Source organism: Rhodofomes roseus, assembly GCF_022264815.1.
Source record: "Rhodofomes roseus strain CIRM-BRFM 1785 chromosome Unknown C8Q71scaffold_3, whole genome shotgun sequence".
Lineage (NCBI taxonomy): Eukaryota > Fungi > Basidiomycota > Agaricomycetes > Polyporales > Fomitopsidaceae > Rhodofomes > Rhodofomes roseus.
This window is the reverse complement of record NW_025952959.1, coordinates 1,738,031-1,765,206: the sequence shown is the minus strand read 5'-3', so window position 1 is coordinate 1,765,206 and position 27,176 is coordinate 1,738,031. Positions and strand designations below refer to the sequence as shown.

Here is a 27,176-nt window from a genome sequence, read left to right as displayed (position 1 = left end):
CGCAGACCGGTGACACTCTGTCCACGCTGGGCCCCTTCGTTTGCTCAGGCCTGGCGATTATTATACTCAGAGTATTGACGTCGTCTTTAAAACACAGAGCAATGAGATGAGTGCATGGGCGGGTGCTTAGTAGCTCATTTTGGCGAAGTTTGGGATTAGGCGCCCGTGCGGGTACTCAGCCTTGCGAGCGCTTCGGTCAACGGTCTCCGCAGTGACTATAGTGGCCAGATAGTGGCTATCATTTATGTCTTGAACAGTGCATGGATTGTAAGTTAGGTCGCGCATTTTGACCCGTGTATCCGTCACTGACTGGCAGCTTCCTGTGCTCATTACCCTCAGGATGGACCATTTCCGTTGCGGTGGGTAGCGCTGACCGCTAATGATAGCGGCGACCTGCTCACTCGCTCGGCCGCTCCCCAAACTTACTGTAACGACACATTGTAAGGAGGTGCCCTGTGCGGTGTGGTCGAGGTGAAAACTTGCGGGTTGTTTATCGGTATATGCACGGTGAGTAAGTAGATGCACTTGAATACCTTCACGGATGCTCTCCGCTTGACCATGCTCCCGCTCTCGCACTTGTCCGCCGTCCGTTCCGAACACCTGGAGTCCACTCCTCGGCCGCTCTGCCACTTGTCCGCGTGCCGCTCACCATGGACATCTACGGTGTGTCCTTCGCGCTGCAATGCCCGCCCTGCCATCTCCGAGTAACTAGGCTTGGGCTTCGACCTGTAGATCAAGTTCTCTGCACCAGGGCGGACACTCAAGTATTACTTCGACACTCAAGTATTACTTCAAGTTCATGGCACATGATACGTCCCCGACTCTCAACACTCCAACATGAGGTGCGCGAATCCGCCCTTTCTCACATCCAGGCGATCAGCCTCCTCTCGCTGACCATCACCTACAACTCCTGTGCACCCCCGGGCCGCTCCGACCTTTGCGTACGCTCACTTGCAATGTCTCGCCGCCCACGCGCGCCGCCTGCCCATCTCCCAACCATCTCCCTCTGTGCGGACATCTGCAGGTTGTGTATGTCCGATACTGTGATGGCGGCGCTGAGGTGGTGCTGTTCACTGGACCCAACCCTGCGGATGATGGCCGCGGTCGACGTTATGCAGGGCAGTGTGAATAGCAATGCCCTGCTGGAGCGTGCAGGTACGGTAGTGAATATTTGGTGGACAGTGCCAGTCGATAGATAAGTTTGCGAGGCTCCTCTTGTGACCTCTGACCCGGGTCGTTTGTATTATCTACATGTATACAAGCTGTGAGCGAACGTCTACATCACCCGCAGAGTCACCACCAGTAATTATTCGCACTTGCCTTTCACTCGCCCGCGTTGATCTGATCACTCGCCGCGTACTACTTCCACCTCTCGCTGCACTCTCGCCTGGACGACTCATCCCCGCTCCTCGTTGATCTCCATCCCCGCTCCACGCGCTCCCTTTTCCGCCGTGCATGCAATCCTTACACAGCACAAGACGGTGGACCTCCCAATGCTTGTCACAAAATTCATTCTAGGATCGATCTACATACAATACTCGTGACAGCGCTGAGCCCAAACCTGATATGACTGGCATATGAGGTCAAGGAGCATGGTTTGCCCATGTATATTTTCCCGTATGTGTGTAGATACATCCAGATGACAAGTACCCGCACGCGAGAGTCACTGAGAACGCTCGCAAGGCTGAGTACCCGCACGGGCGCCTAATCCCAAAATGAGCTACTAAGCACCCGCCCATGCACTCATCTCATCGCTCTGTGTTTTAAAGACGACGTCAATACTCTGAGTATAATAATCGCCAGGCCTGAGCAAACGAAGGGGCCCAGCGTGGACAGAGTGTCACCGGTCTGCGATTGCATGCCTGATATGGTAAGATAAGATCACGATCTGTAAGATCTGAATCACGATCTGTCACGCCTGTGACCCGAAACGAGGCTGCTCACTTTTAGTTGCCATACGGCTCGCTTATATAACGCACCATGCCACCGGCGTTCGATAAGCACGAGGTTCTCAACTGGTCGCAACATCCTCCTCTCGCGCAAATGTCTCCGTGTACGATGTTTCTTCGACCTTGACAGGCATGGTTCTCGACTCTCGATCATGACCGAGCCATCTGGCCTCTCCGAGGACGCTTTCTGTTCTATGTTTGCCGCAGACTGGCCTGCGGATGTGAACGTCGACTCCTCTCGGAACAGTGTCTCGGCTCAGGTCACCGCAGCGCACTGGACGTTGTGGTCTCTGAACCGAGGTCGACCGCATGCGGTAGGGATCGGAGAACGAGCTGGGCGAGGGCTAGGGCCTGGACGCTGCGGAACATCAAACCGCTCTTCGTTCCTGATCCTATTTTCGTCGCGCCCGTTGGGTGGATGGTGCACCCCATGTTCAGCGCATTTGCGACGAGGCTGGGCTCGTGAGCACCTCCTAGGCATGTGGGGATGCGCTACGTGCGCGGTGCCCCCATTGGGGTGGGGACTCCAGTGGAGGGTACGTCTAGGACAGAATGGGCGTTGAAGAACCCCGTCGTTCTGATGACTGCGCATGCGCCTGGCAATTGAGAACGGGGCATGTGCAGGACCTCGCAGAAGAGCCATCAGCTGGCCGGCCCACTACAGGACCCCTGATAATTGGGGAGGAAGCCTGAATCGAATCCGGACAAATTTGGGCGATTTTGAGGGGTTGGGGCTGATGTTTGTCCGGAAAAACACGTCGGTGCGCCGGACAAGGTCTGAGGAATTGTCCGGACACGTATGGGTATGCCAGCCAAGGGCTGATCCCGGCCCGGACAACCTGTCGGGGCTGGGCAGCACCTGCAGGACCCGGATTGATATTGAACCCCATGACTCCGACTGTAGCTGAAGCTCCGCTTGTGAGCCAGATCACTCCCTCGTACTATGCATATGTTCAATATTCAATATTCAATGGCCGACTCCGCCCTGCATTCACCATGATTGTGCGTTGTACAGGGGCATTCTGCGAACACTGATTGCCGTCGCTCAGCCTTTCGTTTATGGCAAGGAAGCTCCTAGCCAGTGTACGATCACTGTACAGCACGACGTGCTTACAATGGCAGGTATTGACGAACAGATGTACATACATCAATGTAGAGCTCGGGCTATAGCTACCAGACACGCAATAGAAACTCAGTTGCAGGTGTTTCACTGGCATAATCAATCCAGCGCCACTGATCAGCAAGGGTGACTACGTAGTCAGGCAACGTCCAAACTCCAGTAACCTGCCACGCTTTGCAGACTTCACTCCGAGGCTCTCATTATTGTTCTCTTTGCTGCTCATCTCCGAATCATGCAAAACCACGTCAGTGTCATTGAAATCCACGACGAACTGCCCACTGTCTGGGTAGAGTCCAAGTGGATTCAGGCCGGGAAACAATACCCTAGCAGCGATACTCCACAGTGCGTTCTCAATGCTCGACAACGCGTCCTCGCAATCCCTCCCGAGTATTCCAGCTATCTACCTAGTGAAACTACCTCTATACTGCTCCTCCTCGCAACATCGCTGCCTCCACAGCCTTCGGTCCTGGTTACCCCACAGGTAGAGGTGCTGTTCAGCTCCTCCCCGCCAACGGAGCATCCTTCTATACTCCGTAGCCGCCCCCTACCTCCGACGATCATACTGCGCCAACTGCAAGCGAGCTTCGGCCAGGCGTGGTTTGATGGGGCTCAGTCGATTGTGGACTGGCGCTACAAAGACTCGCGTGTCCCGCTCTACGCGCTGACCTTCTGGTTGGAGACCGAGAGGGCCCGGACGCACCAGACCGTCTGGCATGCAGCCGAAGAATGGATGACGAGGTGGGGAAGAAGCATCGTCAAGGAGGTCGATGAAGCTCGTGACGGACTAGCTGTGATACCCTGGGCAGCGGATTACCGCGCCCTCAATGCGGTCAGCACGGTCTTCGACGTACTGGCCACCTTTCTATCGGATGACTGGCTCAGCGACGAACACATCGACATGTTCGCAACTCACCTTGCGAAGCGCGTCCACCGGAACCGCACTTTAGCGAAGTCAGTTGTCGTGGCGAACCTTGTCTTCATGCGCGAGGTCGAGGCAGCCGCGGCTATGAAGCCCAGTGAATATGAGCCGAGCGCATTCCTTCGTGACTACAAAGATCTCTTCACGACCCATCGTAGGGAACGGCTCTTGTTTCCTGTATACGTTGCAAGCGCGCGGCACTGGGTCGCTGTAGAAGTCAACTTCCGGACAAAGTCGATATCGTACGGTGAGTCTCACCTCGGGACTTGGTATACATGTGAATACTGATTATAGTACTTGGCAGGTGACTCGATGGACTCGAGCTCAACCGCCCCTCAGAAGGCCATCAAAGCGCTACAGAAGTGGCTTCAGCGCGACTTTGGTCGGAAGTTCAATGACTTGGGCAATACCCTACCACACGGTCAGCAGAAGGACACTTCGTCGTGCGGAATATGCACGATCAACACCATCGCCCATGCACTTTTTGGTGACGGTCTCTTCACCCATAAGACCCGCCACAAGCTTCGCGTCGAGTACTTCAACATCGCTGTACGCGCGTACAATGATCACGTAAGTCTCCTTTCGCCTTTGTTAGAATCAGTGACGCTCACCTTTGTTCAGACAAAGACAGGGCCCTGTTCCCAAAGCAAGAACCCGCGTGCATCATCCGAGTCCCACGCCGCGGCGACACCTACTGTGCTTGCATGTGAAGACACCAGTCGTCTGAAACGTCTTCGTAACGAGTCCCCGGACCGCTCTGACGTGTCAGCATCTGCGAAACGCAACCGGGTTGGGTCGGTGTCGACCATCAAGTCGACCATCGTCGAGGGCGCTACCGAGGTGCTCGCCGCTCCCACCTCCGATGTTGATACAGACATGGTCAGCGCTGTGCCGCTCAGCTCGTCAGCCCCAGAGTCAGAGTCAGAGTACGAACTTGTCTCGTCTGCGCGTTTGCGTTCCGAAGACTCGTACGAGCTACTGTCCTGTCCCAGCTCCGATGTTGAGGGCAGGCCAGTGACGCAACCGCCGGCCTCTGACTCTGGGCGCATAACACCTGGGTCTAATGCCGACGGCCGCCTGTCTATATCGTCGTCAGATACAGACCCTATGAGCAATACCAGCTCAGACTCGGAGAGTGCATCTGCCGACTCAGACTCGGAGAGCGCATCTGCCGACTCGGACTCGGAATCGGATGAAAGCCAGCGTGCCACCCGGCATGGCAGAACACATACGGCAAAGGCTACTGGTACGAGTGCATCTGCAGTCGCAAGCAGGCGGCTACGGGAGTCGATGAAGGACGGGACGTTCTGCGTGAACAAGGCGCGGTTCGCAAACTTCGAGCGCAAGATACTGAAGCTTGATGCCAGTGCTGAGTTCGATCTTGGGGCGAGCTGGAGAGTCTATCATTCAGTGTGTTCATCCTGGGTGGCGTGCAAGGAAGCCTACAGTGTTACACGCTTCCGGGATCACACCAAGCACTGCGGGACCTCCAAGTCACGTCGTACTTGCAATCCGCCCAAGAAGCTTGACGGCAAAGTTAAGCCTGACGGTCGAAAGGGTCAACCACACGGCTCAAGACACAGGACTGAGGCTGTCCCCGCCGGGGTGACACATACCATGGACTTCTATGCCAAGAAGCTAGGGTGGAAATCAAAAGCAGATGAACACAAGCGAGACAAGGCGGAGCCCGCAGCGACCGTCAAGGCGTCCGAGCCAGCCCAGGAGCCTGACAGTGTTCCTTGTGGCGGTATCACGAAGTTCCACGCACCCAACGTTGTGCAGTACTTGAGGCGGACAGGAGCTCATGGCGGAGGTGCCCGGTCGAAGACTGTGATAGCAGACGAGCTCTATGGACGACCGTTCGGCGAGCTGAACGACGCGCAGCGCTTGGTGGTCGATCGACAACAACGGCAAGAGCAGAGGTGGCGCAATGACCATATCCGGCAGGCGATCTTCGCGGTCGACTGCAAGCGCATCATTCCTCGCCATCTCCTCAAGCATGGCTCAGTTGAAAATGCTATATGTGTCTGTTGCAGCAGCGTGAACAATTGGAAGCGCACGAAGACCGCTCTTCGTGTTCCAGCCCCCGATCCGGAGCACTACAAGTACCTGAACTATCAATATCGCAACGAGAACCTAGGGCATCTGTACGCTCGCACAGCTGGCCTTCAGGATCTACTTGAGGGAGACAATGAGGTACGTGATGTGTTCATTTATTGACGCACATATGCTTATCATGATTCCGGCTAGTCTGATTCACCTCTGGACTCACCGTTCGTCAAGTTTGCTGTCGGCGTACATCAGGGCAAGTACGACGATCACCGCGTCTTCTTAGACATGGTGCTTGGCATGGTCGAGAAGGAAAGTCGTGATACACGAAAGGTTGGAATGCAGAATTTCAACCACGGCCCCGCGCTCCGTGAGTTCTCGAACGTTGCGCTGGTACATAGCCCGGAGCTCTATCGATTCTTTTCGCACCACTTAGTACTTCCCAACCCACGCACCATCAAGTGAGTGATTAACATCCCTTGTGACTCGCGCACACTAACCATGTTGATAGGTCAGAGCAAGCGCGCATACCCCGTCTTTCAATAGACATAGACGATCGCACCTTCGAGCTCGCCGTCAACTACACTGCCTCTGTACATTACAGTGGTCCTCTATCACTCAGCTGCGATGATACCAAGCTTCATGCCGCATTACGGACGTACTGGGACCCAGAGAAGCAAACGCACTTCGTCATTGGTGCCGTTGATGGACCGAAAGCAGTGGCTGACGCTGAGGAGCTGCGCAAGCTACTGAGCACGATGAACGACCCTAAGGTCAAGGCAGTCAAGGTCAGTCTCTAACTTACTATCAATGTCTGTTCTCTGTGTCTGAGCGTCTTCAATCACAACAGCTCCGGCTCTGGTGTCTGCAGATCCCACTCCCCAATATCCCACCACTCATTCTCGCTGCGAAGGCAATCCCCGACAATCTTGATGCGCCGACGCTCTGCGTACACTCTCGTCGACTGATTATGGGTCTGGCAGAACGAAAGATCCACGTCGCCTCGTACGCCTGCGACGGGACCGAGACAGAGCGCTCTGTTCAACGTCTCATCACCTCGCAATCACCGCGGCAGATCGTGCACACAATCAAGCACCCCATCGAAGGCATGTCAAATCTTTCCATTGCCATTCCAACGTACCACGGCCTGCCCACGGTGATGATCCAAGACAACAAGCACGGTTTGAAGACGGCGAGAAACAATCTGTACTCGGGTGCGCGTCTCCTGGTCACTGGCAACTACACAATGGGCTTTCAAGATGTACGGGATGTCGCCTTTAGAGACGACAGCCCCTTGTTCATCCGTGATGTTGAGAAGCTTGACCGTCAAGACGATAATGCTGCAAGTCGCCTGTTCTCTGCGACGACACTTGAACACGTCATCGGGAATTATCCTGAGCAGCGCGGCCTCATTGTATATCTCTTCACACTTGCGGACCTGCACGACGCGTACCAAAACCGGCGTATCTCACATGTGGAGCGTGTGCGCATGGTGTTACGGGTCCGCTACTACCTTGACATCTGGAAGGCATTCCTGAGCCATGCCAGGTACTCGACGAGCCGCTACTTCATCTCGCGCGAGGCCGCTGACATCATGAGCATCCTCATTGATGGGTTCATGGGACTCATCTTTGTTTACCGTGATCATACCGGCAGCCAACCCTTCCCTCTGCTGCCGTGGTTGCACTCCAGCGAAGCCTGCGAACATGTCTTCGGCGAGTGCCGCAAACTGCTCAAGGACTTCACCTACCTCGACTTCCTCTTCATGGTTCCTCGGGTCTCAGTTCTGCTTCGTACCGCCATGACATTCAAGCAGACGACGAACGCCAAGGCTCGCGCATCAGGATACGCGCATACCTATTTCGACACCGCAGGCGCTGACCTCGCGCGCCTCGCTGTCTTCCCAACGGATGCGGAAATCAGCGAAGCTGCTCAGCAAGCTTGGTCCGAGGCGACCAGTCTTTGGAACTACCTCGACATTGCCCCCGCAGACGTTTTGCGGCCACTCTCTGCAGCCCAACCTCCCATTTCCCGCCTACCTGGTATCAGCTCGTGGTTTGCGCCAGGTCAAGATCCGATTACCAATGCCAGAACCGGGTCTGACCAGGCCTCAGTGACGGTGGTAGCGCCAGAGCGTTATGGTGGTGACACGTCAGATGGTTCAGACTCGGGTCAGTCGGACTCGGAAAGTAGTGAGTATGACAGTGAACCCGAGCCTCAAACGGAGGTCGCGGAATTGCAAGGCCTACTCGATGCTGAAGAAAAGACGCCATTGAGACCTGGACACCTCGACGACAAGATGTTCAACTTGCAATGCGCTGCGATTGCACTTGCTCTGGACGAAACAGACCGCATGTAAGCATTTCGAACAGGATCAAGGTAATACGGTGCTGACTGCGGGCTGACGTGTACTCTACCACAGACAAAACCTTGGTGGACTCGATGATGACGAGGAGGCCGAGATATGGGCCGAGGAAGATAGCCTCAACATCCAGAGAGCCCTTGCCGCCGCCGCCGCCTCTGCAACCGTCCCAATCATTGAACTACCGGCTCTGCAGATCGCACCTGAGCCCACAGTGCCATTGGATGGCTCTTTCGCGCGTGATAGCGCGTTCGACTGTTCACAGCTCATAGAGATACGTCGATCCCATGAGACAGAACGCGCAAAGAAGGGCGTAAGGACACGGACAACGCGAGCCCGGGACTTGGACGCGGAGAAGCCCCAGGATGGTCAGCCTCAATCTGACAGCGCGGACGTCAAAGACGTGACGCCACGTCGAATAATCATCAGGGAGATGGCAGCTATCATCCGTGAACAGCAGGACAATGTCGGGACCACCACTGGACTCAACCGCGCTGTTCGTATTCAGAACCAACCCGCTACTAAGCCAGCTGGGAACGCGGCTAATGCGGACCTTGCAGCCGGACAACGTGCGGCAGCAGTGAGTCAGAATCAACCCTACCCTCTGATGATGACCCTTACAACAAGAGTACAGGTTGTGAAACGTCGAGACAAGATATTCACTGAGAACAAGCTTCCGTATGTGCAAGCCCTTAGCGACGCTTTGGTGGCGAAGCCTAACGCGAAACAAGCCAAACACGACCTGCTAACTGCAGGCCATTACGGAGTCGTCGTAGATGATGGGCGTGTGCTTATCGGACGAGGTATGCAGTTCACTATTGCTGTTCTTGACTACGTGCCACTTACAATGTGTCTCCGTGGTTCATGATCAGTCTTCACCCTCTATTCGCGAACCGCTGGGAAGGGTGTGGCGCATGCGTGGCAGCGCGATAGTGCAAACATCGGCCGTGTCTCCTACATCGCTGTCCAGGTGTACGAACCTCGGCTGCGCAACCACTTCAGGGCAGTGCTGGGCAGCATGGGGCACTTGCAGGTCTTTCGTTTTGCTCACATTCCATCATCTCAGTTCCTGCTGAGACTGCCACCGAGCTCTTGCGTCGTCCGGGATGACGGACGTAGCCTGGAGGTCGAACTGCCGGCCTTCAAGATCTTCGACGACTTAGCGAGGGCACTTCCGAGGGTGCTGGCTGCTATCAAACAGTTGCAAGCACGCCGTAAGAAAGGACAGGCTGCGACCGCAGGAGCCGGCGCAGAGGATTCAGCCGCGGAGAGTGATTAGTATTCGGTGATTGCTTCATTTGTTGTCCGTACTACTAGTGTGTTGCAAACGAGTACATTATGTATTCAAGCATGTTCCAGTGAGTGGAATCTCGCTATATAGGTGCCCATCACGGTGTTCGTTGCGTGTACCACCCTTGATGTCTCCGGCGCCGAAGGGCAACTTGTGCTATGAATCTTGGTTCAACAGACCTGTCGAAGATGAACGCGGCCTTGCAAACGACGCTACCACAGCGTCGTGACGGTACATCGCTCCGAGTCGCTTAAAACCGTGGCAGTGGGACGTCATGACTCAAGCCGTACCGTTGTTTGTGTTACGCGTTCGAGAACATGGACCAAGTACGACACGTCACGGCGAGCGTTCGAGATCATGGATCAAGTACGACAAGTCGCGGCGAGCGTTCGAGATCATGGACTCCTAGTAGGTGACTAGTACTAACTACTACTATTAGCTCGAGTAAATTGGCACATCGGAGTCTCGTGCTACCCAGAGTAGTTATACGTTGTGTGTAGGTCCCGGAACTTGGTACAGCCAGTCTTACATACCACAGTACGCTCTCCGTGCCATCGCCAACACTTAGAAATTTATGCCCCACTGAGGACGGAGAGCGGCGCGTCGTTCGCACGGGCGCTTCGCTGTGCGCGCGCCGGTCAGCGCGACGCTCAGAGCTCTATGTATTCCTTTGAAGCTTGTTCAAGGAATAGCAATCTCAACACCTCGCTGATCTCTTATGACCCTTTTGCTCGCAAAATGTCATCTCTCTGATGCCTGATCCTCTCGTCCGGACACAAAGGCGTCTCGTCGATGCCTGATCCCCCCATCCGGACGACTGACCGCCAGAGACATGCCTAAATCGGTATCCGGACTATAGCTCGTAAACGAGACCATTGCCTGATTTTATCCGGCCAAAAAAAGCCAAATTTCGCCGAAAAAGTCCGGACACAAGGGCCAAATTTGCGGACAAGCGGATCAGGCCTCTCCGCATATAATCAGGGGTCCTCCCACTACGGGCGTACGGACTGGGGCGGGGGCCCGCACCGACGCTTCGGGCCATACACGCGTGTGCCGCCAGGCGGGCCGGGCGCGTGGTGTGGCCCATGACGTCGTGCTCTACGCCCGTCAAACGCGCATATATGCTGCATATCCGGCGACATACACCTCTACAGCCTGGCTTCTTCCGCGACGACCAGCAGGAGCACCCAGTGAGTGCCACACCGCAGCGGAGATGTTGCGCACCCCGACGAACTGGCTCGCTCTAGGGCGTGTACACATCCGACCTGGACACCGACCGTGTATTGGCTCGCGGTCCCTCTCCGGTCGCGGCCCCTCCATCCAGTCCGTGAGTACGCCCGCTCCTTCTCCACCCACGCATCTCATCCCGGCCCGCAGCCTCTTCCCTCCACTCGCATCGTTCATAAACCCTGCCCGTGCTGCGTCTCTGCCTCCCATCCTCGCAGCTTCACCTACTCTCATCCACACAGCTTCGCAGCTACCACTCCTAAACACATGCCGAACCCGAACAGGATCACCGAGCGGCTCTTCCAGTCCCCGTCCAAGTACATTCAGGGCCCCGCGGCCATCCACAATGCGGGCAAGTACCTGTCTGCATTTGGCAAATCCCCGCTCCTCCTCTCCGATGAACTCGTCTATGGCATTGGTGAGTGCCGCCTCCTATCCTTGCATTGATCCGTTCTGACAAGCCCCAGCCGGCAAGGACCTCACTGGTGCTCTCGAAACCTCGGGCTACAAAGTGACGCGCGGCATCTTCGGCGGTGAAGCCTCCCGGGAGGAAGTCGCCCGCATCGGCAACATCGCCAAAGACAACTCCGTCGACTTCATCCTCGCCCTCGGCGGCGGCAAGACGATCGACACCGCCAAGGCGATCGCGGACGACCTCGGGCTGCAGATCGCCGTGCTGCCGACGACCGCGTCGACGGACGCGCCGTGCTCCGCGCTCTCCGTCATCTACAAGGCGAACGGCGAGTTCGAGCACTACCGCTTCTACTCCAAGAACCCGTCCACCGTCCTCGTCGACACCAGCGTCGTCGTCAAGGCCCCCGCGCGCTTCCTCGCCGCGGGCATCGGCGACGCGATCGCGACGAACCTCGAGGCCAAGTCCGCGCGGAACAGCCCCAACTTTGGCGGGGGCGTCCCGACGGAGGTGTCTGCGGCGATCGGCGCGAAGTGCGAGGAGATCCTGTTCAAGTACGGGCGCCAGGCGGTCGAGGCGAACAAGGCGAGGGCGGTCACGCCCGCGTTTGAGGCGGTCGTGGAGGCGAACACGCTCTTGTCCGGGCTGGGATTCGAGTCGGGGGGTCTTGCTGCCGCGCATGCTGTGAGTGCTCCGTCGTGGATCCACGCGTGATGTCGTTGCTGACGCTCACATAGATCCACAATGGCCTCACGGCGATCGACAATCACACCCTGCACACGAAGATGCACGGCGAGAAAGGTACGCACCCTCCCTACTCTCCCCCCTCCCAAACTCACCCTTCTCCTCGCAGTCGCCTTCGGGACCGTGTGCCAGCTGATCCTCGACAGCGCGCCCACTGAGGAGATGGACCGCTACCTCGCGCTGATGGTGTCCGTCGACCTGCCCGTGACGCTCGCGGACCTGGGCATCGGCGAGGCGACGGACGAGGAGCTCTTCCGCGTCGCGAAGCTCGCGTGCGCGCCGAACGAGACGATCTGGAACATGGACAGGCTCATCACGGAGGAGATCGTGTTCGCCGCGATCAAGGGCGCGGACGCAGCGGGGCGGGATTATAAGGTGCGCCACGGGCTCAAGGCGTGAGGCCTCTGTGCGAGGCCCGGGGCTCAGGCGGCAGTGCTCTATCTAGTTGGGATAGTGTGTGTGTGTAATTTGTATATGTTGTACTGATAGCTTTCTGTTCTCGCAAACCACGTGTATAATAGATCGGAGCACTCAGACAGTGCAAGCTAACATGCCGAGGGACGCGTGCCCAAAGTCACGATCGCGTGGCGTCACACTGTGACTAATGTCACGTGCGCGGAGGTCCGCGTCAGCACTGCTCACCAGATGCTAACTTACCAGATGGTATCGTATGATATTGGTGTTCGACGCAATTTCGACGGGCGGTACGTGTTGTCATGGCTCCTGCGGTATCATCACCACTTCTCTGTGATATCATTCATTAGGATACTCACCGATTGTATACCGTACCGTAGATCCCGCTCTGTTTGGGTGTCCCAACAACGCCTTCATCCAAGCGTTTGCGACGTCTAGCATCATCGCATATGTCATGACCGTCCGCGGTTGGACAGCCACAGAGGCCACGATCTGCACTGCTGGCATATATAGCCAAAGCCTCGTCAAGTAGACTGTCTCTCCGCCGATCGTGGTTCATCTTCCGGGCCCCGTTGCCTCCCGTACGTTCAATGTGCCGAGTCCACATGGGACTCATCCGCCACAATGGCACAACCAGCTCACCGCACACATTGTTTCAGATACATATAGGCCTCCGGACCCTCGGCGACTTCGCCCAAACTTCGCCACCATGTGAAGCAAGGTGAGGCACCTCATGAATCCATGCCATTTCGTTTGATACGACCCCAGCGAGAAGCCTGCGGGAGAAGACGTTACGAATGACGACTCCACGATGTTCGATACACAGGGCCCCTTGGCCGACCAGTGTATCCTACTGCGACATACGAACGGACGCCTCCTTGTTCTCATTGCATAGGAAAACACGATGCACCGCGTCCAAAGTTGAAGCAATGCGCCTGTGGTGTCAGTATCCTTGGCTAAGGGCCTAGGATACCTAGGGTGCGTTCATCGGAGCGTATTTCACGTCGACTTGCACTTCGATTGATTGGCCCACGCGGGCGTCGAGCAGGTCGTCGCGACGAGGTGCCATGGCACTGTAACATCCTTGCAGGAAAAGCGCTATTCAGACGGTATTTAAGGACTGGACGAAGTGGAGAAAGCCATCGAACTTCCAGTTCAGACTAGATTCGACCGCGATGTTTGCGTCCACGGCGTCGAAACCTGTCTTCACACTCTGTGCCTTCTTCCTACTCCTTTCCGCTCAGGTTGCACAGGCAGCAAACTCCTTTGCTGGGTCCAGCCTGTATTATGCGGCCGGCCTAAACGAGGACGACAGAACGACCCTACTAAAGTGAGCGTCCTCCTGTTGCATCGTACACTTCTGTGCCATTACTGACTTGGAACGTGATAGAGGGCTGCAAGGCGCTGGTCTGAAGGTGCTGCGTGTGTGGATTGGCGGCCAATCCGGCAGCCAAAAGGTATGAATTTGCCGACTTAACGACGCTCCTACGATGTCACATACGGTTGATCAGGGAACCAAACTTAACGCCTTCAACGACCTCGAGCCCAACACTCCTTGCAACGGAACTGCCTCTTGCTACGATGACACGGTGCTCGAACGTCTTGACGATTTCATGGTGGCGGCCAACTCCTACGGAGTCAAGGTTCGTATTGGTTCCTCCTGTGTGAATGCATGACCGTGATATTGACATACATTCGACAGCTTCTGATCTCCATGCATAGTTTTAATGCTCTGCAGGGTAACGACCCTTACGGAAAGAAGTACGGCAAAGAAAATTTCTACTCGGACGCCGAGGCGCAGACCGTCTTCGACGCTCGTCTCGAGCATATCCTGAACCATAACCACACTTCGCTCAACAAGCCCTGGAAGGAGTTAAAGGACTACATCTTTGGATTTGAAGCTGAGAACGAAGCCATGATTGGAGATGTACGTGTCGTGATCGGTTTGAATTGATATGTCCTGACGTTCTGTGCAGGGTGAATCCTTCGTCCAGGCTCACCAGCAATGGTACGGTATACGTTCCTCGTCAAACCCTAAGACATCTAACGTGTTGATTCGAATAGGCAGTGCGACCGTGCCGGGACGATCAAGGGTCAGCTCGGCAACGACAGCGGGGTGAGCCGGGTTGTTCTCCTCGTTGTCAGCTACATCTCATGTCGCTCGTACCCGACAGATTCTTGTTATGACTGGCGGAGAGTCGTGGCTGTCCGAGTCTGTCCAGCCTGGATTTTTGACCTGCGATGCATTGGACGTCATCTCGATCCATACCTACCGTACCGAAGATCTCTCCACGGACGTCTTGAAGCCGTACGTTTCGCAAGCACAGGCCGCTGGCAAGATGCTGATCCTAGAAGAATGGTGATCACCTATCGTCTTCCACATTGTTGCACGACACCGACCACATCCTTCCTTACAGGGGTGCATGCTACTTTGACACTTCGAACAACGATTGCCCAACGGGAAATGCCCTGCCTGCGGACACGCGCAGCGGCAACATCATCAACTGGGCCGAGCAAATCGACAACGCGGGGCTTCCTTGGCTGTACTGGCAGGTTCTCCCGAACGCTGACCCTCACGTATGTACTGCCTTGGCCTGTCGCGAGGTGTCTGAGCATTGCTGACCCCTGGTGACCTGTAGGGTGACTTCGACTACGAGATCGGTCTTGATGGCAGTGACCCGGCGGCTTGGAGCGCCCTTCAGCAGGCCGCGAAATCGGCCGCAAACGCTACAGCGGCGTTCGACTTCTCGGCTTACTTGCTGTGAGGCGTTCAAGTGTCGACGAAAGGCGGGTTGCTGCGTATATTTCTCAGCGGTGCAGCACGCAATGTGGTGACTACACTAGTCCCTGACTCCCCCACACTCGTTTCCCTCGTATTTCTCCGACTACCGACACCGCTCACTCTCGTTGCCCTCGTATTTCTCTGGCTATCGACATCGCTTGTTCGTCGAAAATTACAGCAATGCATTCTAATATAGAGGTTCTCCCTATCCTCCGGCGGTTATTGCACAAACGTTCACAGAGATTTGCACCATGATGATCGAGGTAAGCGCGTGCATTGACGTTTGACAGCGGCCGCAATTCGTGGGCACTGCCACACATCATAACGCTGCGATCAACATATATGTCATCGGCGAGGCGACGGACGAGGCCTTGTGCGTCGCGAAGCTCGCGTGCGCGCCGAACGAGACAATCTAGTAGAACACGGAGGAGAACGATGATGCTGGACGGGCGACCTGTTGTTGTATACCGTCTAATACCATTCTTCGAACCGGCCGTTCAGCAATCAGTAATACGCTTTTTCAATTCCCTTACGAGCAGTAACTGAAGAAACATCATGTCTCATATTCTCACCGGGTTTCACAGGTTGTGCCGGGGGCCAGACATGCGGCGAAGGCGGCCACTGCTGCCCATTTAGTGTTCATGCACACATCGTATGCTGACCGAAGACGGTATGGCATAATGATATCGGTGCGGCAACATTAATCTATCACGTATGTTTTGAGATCGAAAGCAGTGACGTAGTACCGTGACGAGACTTGGAGAGGAATTGGGATGCGACTCGGGGCTCCGAATCCTATGCATCCTTCTCGATTCGTCACTGATACATGTCGTCTCACAGAGTCGTGAAGTGGTATCATCGGCCTGGCACCCGAGCGTGCTGCTAGCGGAACCACGACGAGACAAATACCGTAGTAGTAGTCTAGTGGAGAGCGCATCGAGGGACGAGATTTGATGGAGCGGTGCATTCGCGTCACTGTTGCACACTTGGTTGACATCGCGCATCAAGCTGTCAGTGTCAAAATGTACACTAGACGTGATGATACGGCTTTACTGGGGTGACCGAGTCCTGCAGTAGGTATAAAGGTCGATGAGCCTTGCGGTGTCTCCTCAGCTCAACTTCACTTTTCGAGCTCACCCGACAACGGCACTGGTTGGTGAGTAGTCTCGCCCGAGGGCTAGTTCCACATTGCTGTTGTTCGACTCTGACACTTCTCGTTACCAGCCTTTGCCTTTCCTGACGACTTGACGATTCTTCTTGACGCCTGTCCGTACCGACTATGCGCTATCTCACCATTGTCTCTACCGCCTTCATCGCCGCGACCGCGGCGCCGGCTTTTGCTTTGCCTTGGGGCCTGTAAGTTCTTTCCTCATCTCCGTTCAACTTTGACTCACACAAACTCACATACCAGGGGTATCCGCGGCGTCGAGCACGACGCGCTCGTCCAGCGCGACGTCGCCGACGAGCTCTACACCCGCGAGCTAACAGTACGTTCCCCATTTCCCGACGGTCGCGGCGGACGCCCAATTCCCCGCCCGCCGCGGCCAGGCCCTCCAAACCCTCATCCGCGCCCGCGCCCTGGCCCGCGTCCGCCACACCCGGCTCCGGGCCCTCCGAGGCCCTACCGGAGGGAGCTTGACGAGTACGCTCGCGAGCTAGTAGCTCGGTCCCCGGCGCGTGGCGGTGGCCCGCGCCCGAGCCCTATAGTGCAGCGCCCACATCCAGAACCGCGCCCGAGGCACAACCTTGCCCGGGAGCTGGAAGACGACGAGCTGTTTGCGCGGAGGGAGCTCGACGAGTACGCTCGCGAGCTAGTAGCTCGGTCCTCGGACCGTGGCGGTGGCGGTCGCCCGCGCCCGTTCCCTATAGTGCAGCGCCCATATCCACCGCACCCGAGGGAGGTCGCCGAGTACATCCTTGCCCGGGAGCTGGAAGACGATGAGCTGTTTGCGCGGGCCTTGGAGGATGAGCTGTACGCGAGGACGGAGGTGGATGAGTTGGATTAGTACAAGATAGTTGAAAAGTTGTATACAACCGACCTTCCGCGCTCCGTGCAGAGTGGGCTTCGCGGAACGGAAATATTCATTTGTTGTCAGGAACCTATTATGCGAGAACCTGCTAGTAGAACATCGCCCGCAAGGTAATGCATGTTCACATGGCTCATTGCATGGTCGACTAGCTCGTCAGACTTGCGCGTAAAATACAGCAGTGTTCTAGTGTGAGGCGGTGTCGTGTACTAGTAGTGACGGAAGGCGAGGAGGACGACCCACGAGGGCCAGCCTGAGGCGGAGGAATGCAAACGCCCGCGCACGCGTGTGACCCGGACGCGATCGTGACTTTGGTCACGCTTCTCCTCCGGCCTCTGAGTCCGTCGGTCGCCGCGCGGTTCTGATTCAACTGCTACTACATACTTCATGCTCAGTACTGTCCTCTCTATAATACCACTGGTCTCCACTAGAATTCGCTGGCCACTATGCACGCTTTAGTACAGCCGTTTTAACTTGAAGACAACAGTCATTTCCATCTCTCACTGCGGTCATGGCTCTGGATAACCTCGTCGACGAATCGCGATGGATGTCACGGTGCCTCGCGTCCCCTGACAGTCTTTATCCTCCCGTCCCAGGGTGTCTCTCCCAACGACCAACGTGTCCGTGTTTTGCGAGCCCTCCTGTTCAGGCCTCAGGATCTGAAATGCCAGAGGTACACTCACCCACTCCGAGTCGATTGCTCGCCACAGTTCTCGACTGCCTAACCGCCGAGATTATCCCTCGCACGACGCGAGGCGTTGCAGAGGGCAGTAAAGTCTTTGGTGCAGCGATTTTACGAAAGGACGACCTTTCTATCGTCATCGCGGAGACGAACAATGAGACGGAGTGTCCGGCGGGACGCATGCTGCATAACGCTGTGTCTTGCTGGCTGACGAGACTCGCCGTTGCCCAGCTATATCATGGCGAGGTGCATACCATCAAGCGGTTCTACCAAGTTGTTCAGTCTTCGTCGCAAGACCTATCCATTACTCGCTGACAACTTAGGACACGTACGTTCCTGCCGAGTTGCTCAGGGCGTCCGACCTTGCTCCCTCGCCGCATTCGTGATACCGTGCGGCTGCCAGCTGGGGTCCTAGCCTTCGTCCAAGTCTGGTCAGTCTGAAGCTGCGGCTGCGGCAGGCCGCAGATAGCATACAGTTCGGTGGAGTTTTCATCGTCGCTTTGTTGAAGGCTGCCTGCTCATGCAGATGCGGCAGCCGAGCCGTGTATGCTTCGGTGCGTGAGTTGTCTATTCTGTTTGAGTCGGCTGCGTGGTGCGACGTGCACGGGCACATATACCAGTGCACCGCCCCAATCGCGCTCGAGCCAGCGAGAATTGTGCTCTCGCTAACTTAGGAGAGAGCTCAGGCTCGGCCGACGGTCGTTCGTACATCATCACGAGAGACTGTGGATGGCAGTGAAGGATCTAGACGAACACCAAGTAGGGGTCTCACTTATCGCAAGGATCAACCCTTCTGAAGTACGCGTATGCACGGCAACGGCGCTCGTAGCGCTACGGTCGGGCTTCGTACAATGCAAATCCGGACTTTTTGCACATATATTGACCTATAAATGCGCCGTCTCAGCAATAGCTCGGGCTACATCCAGCAGCAGTACGAACCAGATGTCGTACACCTCTTTTTCTCGGTCTGCGTTCTCTGGGCTTCAGCGACCCCTACTTCAGCAGGCGCCCGCCTTGGTGACCGGTGCGCTTCATGCAACAGGTCATCCGACGCGGGGTCGGATCGTGCATCCGTGAGTGCAGTTGTGGGATTTGGACGTGCTGGAGGCTTATGATAATCCTAGTAATGTGCGGCTGCTGCATGTCAACCATGAATACGCGAATCCCGCTATGGACCCACTGACTCCGGGGTCAAGTCATTCTGGAGGTCGGGTCACCCCCGGGCCTGTGCGAGCGAGCGCCCTTCCCATCAGTGTATCGGCGAACCATGCCCAACTGTCTCCTTGGGAGCGTACTTGGAGCACTCCTGCCCAAGGTGGCTCACAAAGTCCTCCCCGACCGCCGTTCCTCTCACTTCCCTGCACGCCGTCGCCGACATTGCACGTATACGCCGCGCTCCCTCCCGGACTTGCATGCGCTGACTCGGAGGCCGATTCCGTCACGTACACGCACGACACCCTCTGCTGGTTCGGCTCCCCATGCGGCGTGTCGCTCGACATCTCCTCGCCCTCCAGCATCAAGCACCACCTACTCCACTTCCACACCGCGGACATCGACATGCACCAGGGACGCGCACGCACGCACTGCCAATGGTGGTTGTCGAATGGCGCGTGCGGGAAGGAGGTGTACTGCGAGGCGCTGCCCAAGCACATCGCGGTCGTGCATCTGAAGAGCTCTGGTGTCGTGTGCCCGCGGTGCGATCGCACGCTGTCGAGGGTGGACGCGCTGTCGTGTCATCTCGCTCTCTATTGCCGGGGCCCGCGGTGATCGTTCGACGAGACTTGAAGTGTGTCGCTAACTTGAGGGGCACAGGGACGGCCAACTGTTGCGAAGCGATTTCATCCTAGCTCTTTCTTTACATGCAATCACTTTGTGAACGCGACTTGCAGGGGGCCGCCGGTATACCCTTCTCCAGACGAACTGCATTGTTCCGTAGCTCCTTCGTCGTTGACGATCTGGACACTTGCCATGTTATCAAGTATGCAACATGATGGCAGAGGAAATGGAAATAGAGCGATTCGTGCAAGCCGGAGTCCATCAGGTCCGTGACGCAATGATGTAAAACCGCGTCATACAAATCCACTCCTAGTCAACAACCAAGGACACGTTCTTGAACTCCAGCAACACCCAAGGTCCAGCCTAGACAACGCGGATGAGTATCACAGCTTCGACGATTCGACGCGAGAGTCCACTCACGGAGACAAGACTGATGTGCGTCACAGCCAACGCGACACTGTCGCCGCTCCTGTACCAGCTCGGAACCTGTACGGTGAAGTTCTGGTGGGGCGGCTTGTGGTCCGGCGGTGAGACACTGTCGTATTGCGGGTTGTAGGGTCCATTGTAAAGGATGACCCCGAGGGGCCCGAGGTTCGTGCTGATGTCCTCCGTGGGCGAGTTGCAGGTCGAGGTCTCACACGGGACGATCGAGATTACGATGGCGACTTCCTCGGAGCCGGTGAGTGAGTTCTGTTCCGGGCGCAGTGAGCATTGAAGTTCGTTATGACCCAGGAGGAGGCTTACCGGACGATCGACCTCAACAGTGAGATTCTGTCCCGGTAGAATGGCGCTGCCTGCAAGGGGCGCACCGATATCGATGCCCTGCGCGAACGTCAAAGCCACCAAGGATGCGGCAGAGAGGATGAGGGGGAGGAGTCTCATAGCGCAAAGCTTCAGATCTGGAGGTGGGAGAACTGTTCGTGGGGCTCGTTACAATGAAAACGAGTGAATGCACCGGGACCTCTATCTTCCTTACACTGGAGTGAACTCGTCATTTATACACGAAGTTCAGTCTAGGCGGTGCTGCAATGAACGGTCTGCATGCTCCGGGGTGAGACTGGAAGCCGAGGCTACTGGATGCGTTTCCGTAAGGGTTTAGATGGGGTCGAACAGCTCTAGACTCCAGATCACCGCTATTGAGCGCCCAAGGCGACCGCCGTAAAGGCTTTGAGCACGAAAACATTCATTGTCCGCTGCCCAGAAAGGCAAGGCGAGGACATGCCGACGATGTCCGTTCGGATCGCAATTCCCAAAGTTGAGATCGTGACCACGGAGAGCTGTTTCAGCGTCCATCAGCAGCATTTGCAGGCCGTAAACACGGGGATCTAGCAAGGGGGTTAAGACCCCCTTGCTAGATGCTGGCATTACAAGACGTGGGGCAGCAGGTTGTTCTTAATGTATTTCCATTTCAGGAATGCAACACCTATTGTTACAACGTCGATTGAACCATGTACTACAGCATGTTTTCGATACTTTCCATACGTGCTCAGCCCACGCAAGCCTCTTCAAACCCACTAGGCAATGTGCTGAAACATACGTGAGGGACCTTAAGGATGGACACGGGTAGCACCGCAGGTGCGGGTGCATAGCGCACCCGCACCCGTGTGCGGTGCTACTACCCGTACCCTACCTGCGTTCACCGCCGGTGTTGGTTCACCTACCGCGGGGTAGACGCGGGGGTTAGTGCGCCTGTGCCCGCCCTCCTCTCGCATAGGCCCTCCTCTCCGGTTGCCCGCCCTCGCGCGTCCCCACCACCCTCCCGCCATACTCACCCTCGCGCGCGCGCGTTTCGGCCCTGCCCACTGCTGCCGACCCATCCTCGCCCACTGTCTTCCGCTCGCAGTCGCTCGTTCTTTGTTCACTCGCGCGCTGCCCGTTTGTCGGTCGCATTTGCGTGCTGGGCAGTTGCCCTGTGCGCTCTTCGTCGCCATGCGGGTCGTCGGGTGTGTGTGTGCCCGCCTGCTCGTGTCTGCATTCGTCGGCTGTGTCTGCACGCGGGGCGTTCGCCCTGCGCGCCCGCGGTCGGCGCGTGTGCTGTACTGCGCGTCGCCGCGTCCTGTGCCCACGTTTAGCTCGCTCGCTCGCGTCAGCACTCGCCTTCACTCCCTCGCCCAAGGCTGTTGTTCGCTATCGCACCCACGGTTCACTCGTCGGCTGCGTCTGCGCGCAGGGCATTCGCCGTTCTGCACGCCCCAGCCCTGCCCGTCGTCGCCCTCGCCTATCCTTCGCTCGCATGCCCGTCGTCCGTTCGTCGGGTGCGTTTGCGCGCTGGGCAGTTGTCGGGTGCGTTTACACGCTGGGCAGTTGTCGGGCGCCTTTGCGCGCTGGGTACTCGCGTTAGTGCTCGTGTTAGTGCTCGTGCACGCCGAGCCCGAGCCCCGTCGTGGTTAGACGCTAAGGGGTGGTGTCAGGAAAGGGACGGAGCGGCGACGGGAGAGGGAAAGGGAAAGGGCAGGCGAGTTCGTCCTTGGGGATTCGTGTCAGTTCTTGGGATGGTAGTGAATCTGTGCGCAAAGCCGTTATCAACAACGTACGTGGAACGTTGTGACGTCAACCCCCATGGGTGTGACAAAAGCGCGGTCGTTCTGGCTTTCCCAAAGACGCTGCCAGGGGGTGTCAATGCGAGGGTCTGGCAAGAGTTCTGCGGGGGTCAGGTAGTGGTTGCGGCGGTGAGCTCGTCGTCCTTCGTGGGATTCAACTGCGCCAAGGAGGCTGGCCGCTGAGGAGAGCAGCGAGAACGGAGCGCTGCATGTCATCATCTTCCTCAAGCTCGTCGTCATCCTGTAGCTGGATCGAGAGAGGATGCACAGCAGAGGACTCGGCCGCGCGGAGGTGCGGACGATACTTAGGTCGCCCGTGTTTGAGACGTCTCTATTGTGGCTTACGGAATACAACCTACCTCTTAATTACAGTTCAATCTCCGCTATAACCGCTTTAGAGCGGCTGAGTCGCGTCTAAATCCTTACGGAAACGCATCCACTGTCCCGAAGGCCGCGGTAGTAGTGCTTTACACGGCATCAAGGCGCGATCCCTAGTCTGAGACACTGAAATAAACGATGCATACGTCAGTGAATACTCCGAGCAAGTAGGCATATACTTAGACGGCTGACTTGGTCACCAGACGGCGTCTCGTGTACTATCAGATGACGTTGCCTCTATAACCGAGCTACACTCGGTGAAGTTGCTAAGAGCATGGTAGTACATAGTGAAGGCTTGTGGGGCATAGAATGCACCAGCACGGTACAGCCAGACCGCGGCGGCTCCACAGCACGGCGGACATTGAGACCGACGTGAATGCGATTATCCATAAACAAGGGCACTCCACTCTCTGCCAATTCTTGCAGTCACATGCGCAGTTCAGAGAGACTCGGCCCTCGCGAAGTCGATAAAACAACAAATCGACCTGTGCGTACATGATTTGGAAGCGCACCTGCGAGTGTCATCAACTCAGTTAATGATTGCTTTTACGAGAGCGATCGAGCCATCACTATACTCGAGTTGTACCTAACGCGATGGATCAGCATCATCATACAAGAGGAAAGAGCAACCACGCACAGATCATTGAATAGAAGTTCTTGCGTAGCGTCCACCGAAAATACCCATATAGGCCTGTATTATGTTCCGCGTGTAGTTGATGATTGGCTGACTTGCGCGATCACCAGTCCATGGAAAAGGCTCGCAGTCGGCAACGTGCCGATGGATAACAAAGACGATACCGGCATACCAGAGCCGCGCATCGCTTGAGCATGATACTATAGAAGCTCAAATACCCATTGTTTGCGTGTATAACACTCGATACCACCATGGATGTCGTATGTTGGCATTGTTGACACATCTCGTTCTGTATATACTCGATATTCGCGCTCTTCAAGGCCATCATCAAGCCCCCTCTGCGCCCGAATCTAAGGGAAGGCATATCAAGACACGGCCCGCGACGAAAGGCTCCCTCGTGCGTCAGTAGTGCTTGACCGCCGGCCGGAGTACTCCATGATCCCTCGCACTGATGGGCTGGGGAGTCGCCCCTGTCTACCTGAAGCGCGAGCGGAAGGAGCCTCCGAGGTTCTCGTCTGTGTCAGAGGCCCTATCATGTCGCTAGTCAGGAGAAGGATTGGGATGGCGGTCAGATGTGTCTGTCCGTGTCGATCTTGCCGGAGATATGTGGTTCCCGGAGAGAAGAGCGATTCTACGTTGAATCTGTGGCGCAGTGAGCGTGCGGATGGAAGATGACATGATCACGACTTACATCGAGTCCGTGAAGACATGCTGAGGCTCTGAAGGGCTTGCTTCGATCGATGCTGTTGCTGCATCCCCAGGCAGGAACATGCTATTTTGACTAGAACCAGAAGCGAGCGGAGAGGAATCTTCGGGTACGTCATCTCCACGAGGAACAGATTCACCAGAAGAGGTCAACCGAACACCCATCTCGGTCGATCTGCCACACGTTCAGGTCACACATTCGAACGAACAGCACAGACTTACTCGTTGTGGCCGGTAGATACTCCGATAGCTACCCTCGTAGACAGCCCTTGGTCAAGATGGAGCACGCCTATAGGCTTATTCTTATGACGAGTATGGGCTATGGGTGCTGCTTCATCAGCCGCGCTGCAGTACATGTCGTTGGAATATACCAAGGCAGATCCCGATGAGTTACTAACGTTCCCGCAGTAGCACTTTCGCTTGATATTGAGTTCATGACCGAAGAACAGCCAGCCTCGCGTGTTCTGAGTGGGGGTCAAACCCGTTGAATGAGTCAAAAGACGATGGTGGTGACGCTGATGTATCATGTAACGTACCGGTAATAAAGTGAAGCGTTTGAGGGGTCGATATTTCCACCTATGGCTTCTGCACTTGCATAGGAGGCAACGCGCCTATTGCGCCTACAATGCTTTGTTATGAGATGTGTCACGTTGTGTGAACGAAGCAGACGAACACTGTATACATCGGTCGGGCCGTGTTGACCGACGCCTCATAGTGCTCTGCCTCTGCGGCAGACATGGCCGTGGCGCCGAACACACGCACTGAGAACTGGTTGTCCAACATATGGTCTTCTTGTCGCTGGCGTTCAAAGAGTTCCGCCACCTATACATAGTTCAGAAAGGCGGTTCAGACATCCTAGTGTCCTACATACCGCGACCTCAGCGAGTAATGAATACGTCTTGCGACGAAGACTGAACAGCTTGCACGTCAGTCCGCACATGATAGCGTTGATCTCGGATGTAACTGATGCCAGACTGTTGACCTCGCAACGGAGCATACGTGTTCGTGTCCTGTAACTATGTGGCAAGTCAGTACTTCGATACAACATGTAATATAGCGCATTCATCATACTGGTCGAGCCTTGTTTGAGCACCCGCCCAACCTAGAGAGAAGTCATCATCCGGTATGCCGTCTCTCTGTACATCAACCAGGACGTTCTGTAGGGAGTCGAGACTCTCTTCGAGAGCCCTCAACACGCGGGACGGGCGAAATGTCACGAACAAGAGGTATTGGAGGATGGCGAGCAAGAAACCTAGACCGCCGGTGACAGCCCCGAAGACATTGAAGTTGAACGACATTCCCACGTCTGAGCCGCCGAAGTGCGGTGCTCGCGGTGGTATGGATAGCTAGATGGGCAGAGCAAACTGTTCGGACGAGCACTTATACTGCGGGCTCCTTCAGTCCGTCAAATGACCGGTAAATGCTCTTCTTGCAATGCCACTGAGCGCCTCGTTGCCCAACTGTACGTCCTGGGCAGTGCGGGCAGTGCTCGGTGTATCTAGACGCCCTCGTAGACCAATCAGATATCACAGGTGCTACTCGTTGAGGTAGCGCACCGGGAATACGGAGCGGTCAAGGTTCATTCCAGCACCTTCTAGATAGTTGCTGAAAAAGATGGAGGAGGATTGGTGGATGATTGAGTGTGAATGATCGCGAGGATGGTGCCAGAAGTATCGAGAACATACTAGGGGAAACTGCATCGTTCTCGCATTGAATATCTGAGAACAGGACCGACGCTCGTGTAGGACCTGTGTTTCTAGGGCTCGTCTTGTTACTCAGCGTGCCACTAAATGCGAACCTAAGTGTTTGCGGTCAGAAACAACGAGGGAGGAACATGCAGCCGACGCACAGATTTGTTGTTGCAGGTAGACGGCGGACTACTGGAATACAATAGTATCCGCGACACCTTTCTGACTTTGGTATTCTCTCGATAACGCAGCATACCGCTGCTTGATGTCCATTATCGTTGCCGCAAACGCAGCCCTGTCTACCTCATCTTTGACGTTCTCCAGTAACTCCGCGAAAGACGTTGCCTCGAAGAACTTGTTCTTGCGATTGTACAACGGGCGACCGGGTCGGGACTCGGGAGACTCGCCCTCAGCGGGTGTCTGGAAGACCTCCTCTATGATGTCGATGTCGTACGGAATGCTGAAGGCATCCCGGGTGTCTTCGTACGTGAAGAAGTAGTAGAAGTTGTCAAATCCGGACCAAGTGATGGCACTACAACGAAGTACCACTATTAGTCAAGGGCTGCCAGAGGTGATGTCCGCGACACATCGCACCTGAGACACAGTGAGCACGGCTCATGCGTTGTCAAGAAAAAGCAATCTTTCGGGGATGGTCGTTCTTGGGGTGGAATCTCGTAAAACCGCTTGATGGTATGCACCTCGCCATGATATAGCTGGGCAATGGCGAGTTTCGTCAGCAATATGCATAGCATTGTGCAGCATGCGTACCGGACACTCCGTCTCATTGTTCGTCTCCGCGATGACGAGAGAAAGGTCGTCCTTTCGTAAAATCGCTGCACCAAAGACTTTACTGCCCTCTGCAACGCCTCGCGTCGTGCGAGGGATAATCTCGGCGGTTAGGCAGTCGAGAAATGTGGCGAGCAATCGAGTGGGTGAGTGTACCTCTGGCATTTCAGATCCTGAACTGGAGGGCTCGCGAGACACAGACACGTTGGTCGCTGGGAGAGACACCCTGCTGAGCGCTGAACGTGCGCGTGAACGTTGGTGCCGTGGGACGGAGGGGGAGAGGATAAACACTGTCAGGGGACGCGAGTCACAGTGACAATGACATCGATAGCGATTCGTCGACGAACAACAACGTTAACAGAGACTGCGGCGACGCCGTCCAGAGCTAGAAATGACTGCTGTCTTCGAGTCAAAACGGCTGTACTCAAGCGTGCATACCGGCCAGCAAATTCTAGTGGAGACCAGTGGTTTCATTGAGAGGACAGGACTGAGCGTGAAGTATGTAGTTGCAGTTGAACCGTGCGGCGACCGACGGAGGCCCGGAGGAGGAGCGTGACCAAAGTCACGATCGCGTCCGGGTCACACACGCGGGCGGGCGTTTGCGTTCCTCCTCCTGGCCCTCGTGGGTCGTCCTCCTCGCCTTCCGTCACTACTAGTACACGACACCGCCTCACACTAGAACACTGCTGTA

General features: G+C 56.0%; 11 protein-coding genes across 11 annotated transcripts; 7 read left to right on the top strand and 4 right to left on the bottom strand.

Annotated features, from left to right (window-relative positions):
- Positions 1–240: 240 nt before the first annotated feature.
- C8Q71DRAFT_739588 (uncharacterized protein) lies at positions 241–1,603 on the top strand (the record flags this gene model as incomplete). Its single annotated transcript, XM_047922715.1, is given in 6 exon segments — positions 241–267; positions 340–359; positions 446–507; positions 713–755; positions 775–1,397; positions 1,421–1,603. Coding segments are annotated over 4 exon segments (545 nt in total), but the record flags the coding sequence as incomplete, so codon positions are not given.
- Positions 1,604–3,301: 1,698 nt separating this feature from the next.
- On the top strand, positions 3,302–9,795 carry C8Q71DRAFT_885445 (uncharacterized protein; the record flags this gene model as incomplete). Its single annotated transcript, XM_047928546.1, has 9 exons — positions 3,302–4,235; positions 4,293–4,558; positions 4,610–6,184; positions 6,239–6,498; positions 6,549–6,825; positions 6,888–8,392; positions 8,460–8,979; positions 9,034–9,202; positions 9,272–9,795. The coding sequence occupies 9 exons, from the start codon at positions 3,302–3,304 to the stop codon at positions 9,676–9,678; spliced, it is 5,913 nt and encodes a 1,970-aa protein (XP_047783243.1). The 3' UTR covers positions 9,679–9,795.
- Positions 9,796–11,184: 1,389 nt separating this feature from the next.
- C8Q71DRAFT_794708 (glycerol dehydrogenase) lies at positions 11,185–12,472 on the top strand (the record flags this gene model as incomplete). The annotated part of the gene is made up of 4 exons (XM_047925559.1): positions 11,185–11,335; positions 11,385–12,013; positions 12,067–12,130; positions 12,183–12,472. 4 exons carry the CDS (start codon positions 11,185–11,187, stop codon positions 12,470–12,472), a joined length of 1,134 nt encoding a protein of 377 aa, XP_047783242.1.
- Positions 12,473–13,650: 1,178 nt separating this feature from the next.
- Positions 13,651–15,478, top strand: C8Q71DRAFT_829252 (glycoside hydrolase). Its single transcript, XM_047926342.1, has 9 exons — positions 13,651–13,817; positions 13,878–13,944; positions 13,999–14,130; positions 14,190–14,414; positions 14,464–14,495; positions 14,552–14,603; positions 14,662–14,846; positions 14,905–15,064; positions 15,127–15,478. The coding sequence occupies exons 1-9, from the start codon at positions 13,663–13,665 to the stop codon at positions 15,250–15,252; spliced, it is 1,134 nt and encodes a 377-aa protein (XP_047783241.1). The 5' UTR covers positions 13,651–13,662; the 3' UTR covers positions 15,253–15,478.
- A 1,202-nt stretch (positions 15,479–16,680) lies between these two features.
- C8Q71DRAFT_904621 (uncharacterized protein) lies at positions 16,681–17,366 on the top strand (the record flags this gene model as incomplete). The annotated part of the gene is made up of 2 exons (XM_047928858.1): positions 16,681–16,935; positions 17,092–17,366. Coding segments are annotated over 2 exons (439 nt in total), but the record flags the coding sequence as incomplete, so codon positions are not given.
- A 2,073-nt stretch (positions 17,367–19,439) lies between these two features.
- On the top strand, positions 19,440–19,736 carry C8Q71DRAFT_693484 (uncharacterized protein; the record flags this gene model as incomplete). Its single annotated transcript, XM_047919887.1, has 1 exon — positions 19,440–19,736. A coding segment is annotated over one exon (297 nt), but the record flags the coding sequence as incomplete, so codon positions are not given.
- Positions 19,737–19,904: 168 nt separating this feature from the next.
- Positions 19,905–20,742, bottom strand: C8Q71DRAFT_355764 (uncharacterized protein). The gene is made up of 3 exons (XM_047918042.1): positions 20,499–20,742; positions 20,175–20,444; positions 19,905–20,117 (listed from the first exon to the last, which is right to left on the bottom strand). The coding sequence occupies exons 1-3, from the start codon at positions 20,634–20,636 to the stop codon at positions 20,064–20,066; spliced, it is 462 nt and encodes a 153-aa protein (XP_047783238.1). The 5' UTR covers positions 20,637–20,742; the 3' UTR covers positions 19,905–20,063.
- Positions 20,743–21,477: 735 nt separating this feature from the next.
- On the top strand, positions 21,478–22,189 carry C8Q71DRAFT_354998 (uncharacterized protein). Its single transcript, XM_047918039.1, has one exon. The coding sequence runs from the start codon at positions 21,684–21,686 to the stop codon at positions 22,143–22,145; it is 462 nt and encodes a 153-aa protein (XP_047783237.1). The 5' UTR covers positions 21,478–21,683; the 3' UTR covers positions 22,146–22,189.
- Positions 22,190–22,763, bottom strand: C8Q71DRAFT_354566 (uncharacterized protein). Its single transcript, XM_047918034.1, has 3 exons — positions 22,654–22,763; positions 22,289–22,598; positions 22,190–22,240 (listed from the first exon to the last, which is right to left on the bottom strand). Exons 2-3 carry the CDS (start codon positions 22,532–22,534, stop codon positions 22,235–22,237), a joined length of 252 nt encoding a protein of 83 aa, XP_047783236.1. The 5' UTR covers positions 22,535–22,598; positions 22,654–22,763; the 3' UTR covers positions 22,190–22,234.
- A 1,462-nt stretch (positions 22,764–24,225) lies between these two features.
- On the bottom strand, positions 24,226–25,800 carry C8Q71DRAFT_354628 (uncharacterized protein). The gene is made up of 7 exons (XM_047918035.1): positions 25,697–25,800; positions 25,083–25,616; positions 24,883–25,027; positions 24,685–24,833; positions 24,548–24,631; positions 24,383–24,475; positions 24,226–24,330 (listed from the first exon to the last, which is right to left on the bottom strand). Exons 2-7 carry the CDS (start codon positions 25,307–25,309, stop codon positions 24,315–24,317), a joined length of 714 nt encoding a protein of 237 aa, XP_047783235.1. The 5' UTR covers positions 25,310–25,616; positions 25,697–25,800; the 3' UTR covers positions 24,226–24,314.
- Positions 25,801–25,888: 88 nt separating this feature from the next.
- Positions 25,889–26,650, bottom strand: C8Q71DRAFT_700828 (cytidine deaminase-like protein; the record flags this gene model as incomplete). Its single annotated transcript, XM_047920144.1, has 3 exons — positions 25,889–26,231; positions 26,294–26,412; positions 26,468–26,650. 3 exons carry the CDS (start codon positions 26,648–26,650, stop codon positions 25,889–25,891), a joined length of 645 nt encoding a protein of 214 aa, XP_047783234.1.
- Positions 26,651–27,176: the final 526 nt, after the last annotated feature.